This window comes from Phaethon lepturus, unplaced genomic scaffold (genome assembly GCF_000687285.1).
Source record: "Phaethon lepturus isolate BGI_N335 unplaced genomic scaffold, ASM68728v1 scaffold24919, whole genome shotgun sequence".
Taxonomy (NCBI): domain Eukaryota; kingdom Metazoa; phylum Chordata; class Aves; order Phaethontiformes; family Phaethontidae; genus Phaethon; species Phaethon lepturus.
Genome location: NW_010563138.1, coordinates 1 through 456, shown reverse-complemented (window position 1 = coordinate 456; position 456 = coordinate 1). Strand labels below are relative to the sequence as shown.

General features: G+C 60.7%; 1 protein-coding gene across 1 annotated transcript in view; it reads right to left on the bottom strand.

Annotated features, from left to right (window-relative positions):
• LOC104626552 (bestrophin-4-like) overlaps positions 1-450 on the bottom strand; it is a gene marked incomplete at its 5' end in the record, with an annotated part of 1,769 nt that extends 1,319 nt beyond the window's left edge. Inside the window, 2 exons of the mRNA XM_010294497.1 lie at positions 30-110; positions 370-450. Of these exons, the coding sequence (XP_010292799.1) occupies positions 30-110; positions 370-450 (162 nt within the window). The remainder of the gene's footprint in view (positions 1-29; positions 111-369) is intronic.
• Between the last annotated feature and the right edge of the window lie 6 nt (positions 451-456).

Sequence of the window (456 nt, the reverse complement as noted above, 5' to 3'; positions counted from 1 at the left end):
ACACATTGTTATCCTGGGGCAGGACCCACCTGCAGGTTCCTGTCTATCAGCTTGTTGGTCTCAAAGTCATCGTCGTCTTCTCCGAAGGGGTTAATGATCTGCTCTGCAACCTGGGGAGGGAGGGGGCCAGGTGAGACAGGGAGCAGGGACAGGGACCCCTTCCCACAGGGTTCTCCATCCCTCAGTCTGCCCATGGGGCACATGAATGTGCAAACTTGGACCTCCATGGTGCCCCGGTGTGATGGTTGGGCCCAGAGAACATGTCCCCAGGCCAGCCACCCCTGCAGCGCAGGGGGTGCTCAGGGCCACCTGGCCACCCGGCCACCCCCAGCCCATAAAGCAAAGCCCAGCTGCCTGGCCATGTCTCACCTTCAGCCAGCCAGCATAGAAGAAGAACTGGAGGAGGGTAGAAAGGGGGACGTACATGTCCAGGTCCCCCTCCTGCTCTGGCTCCAA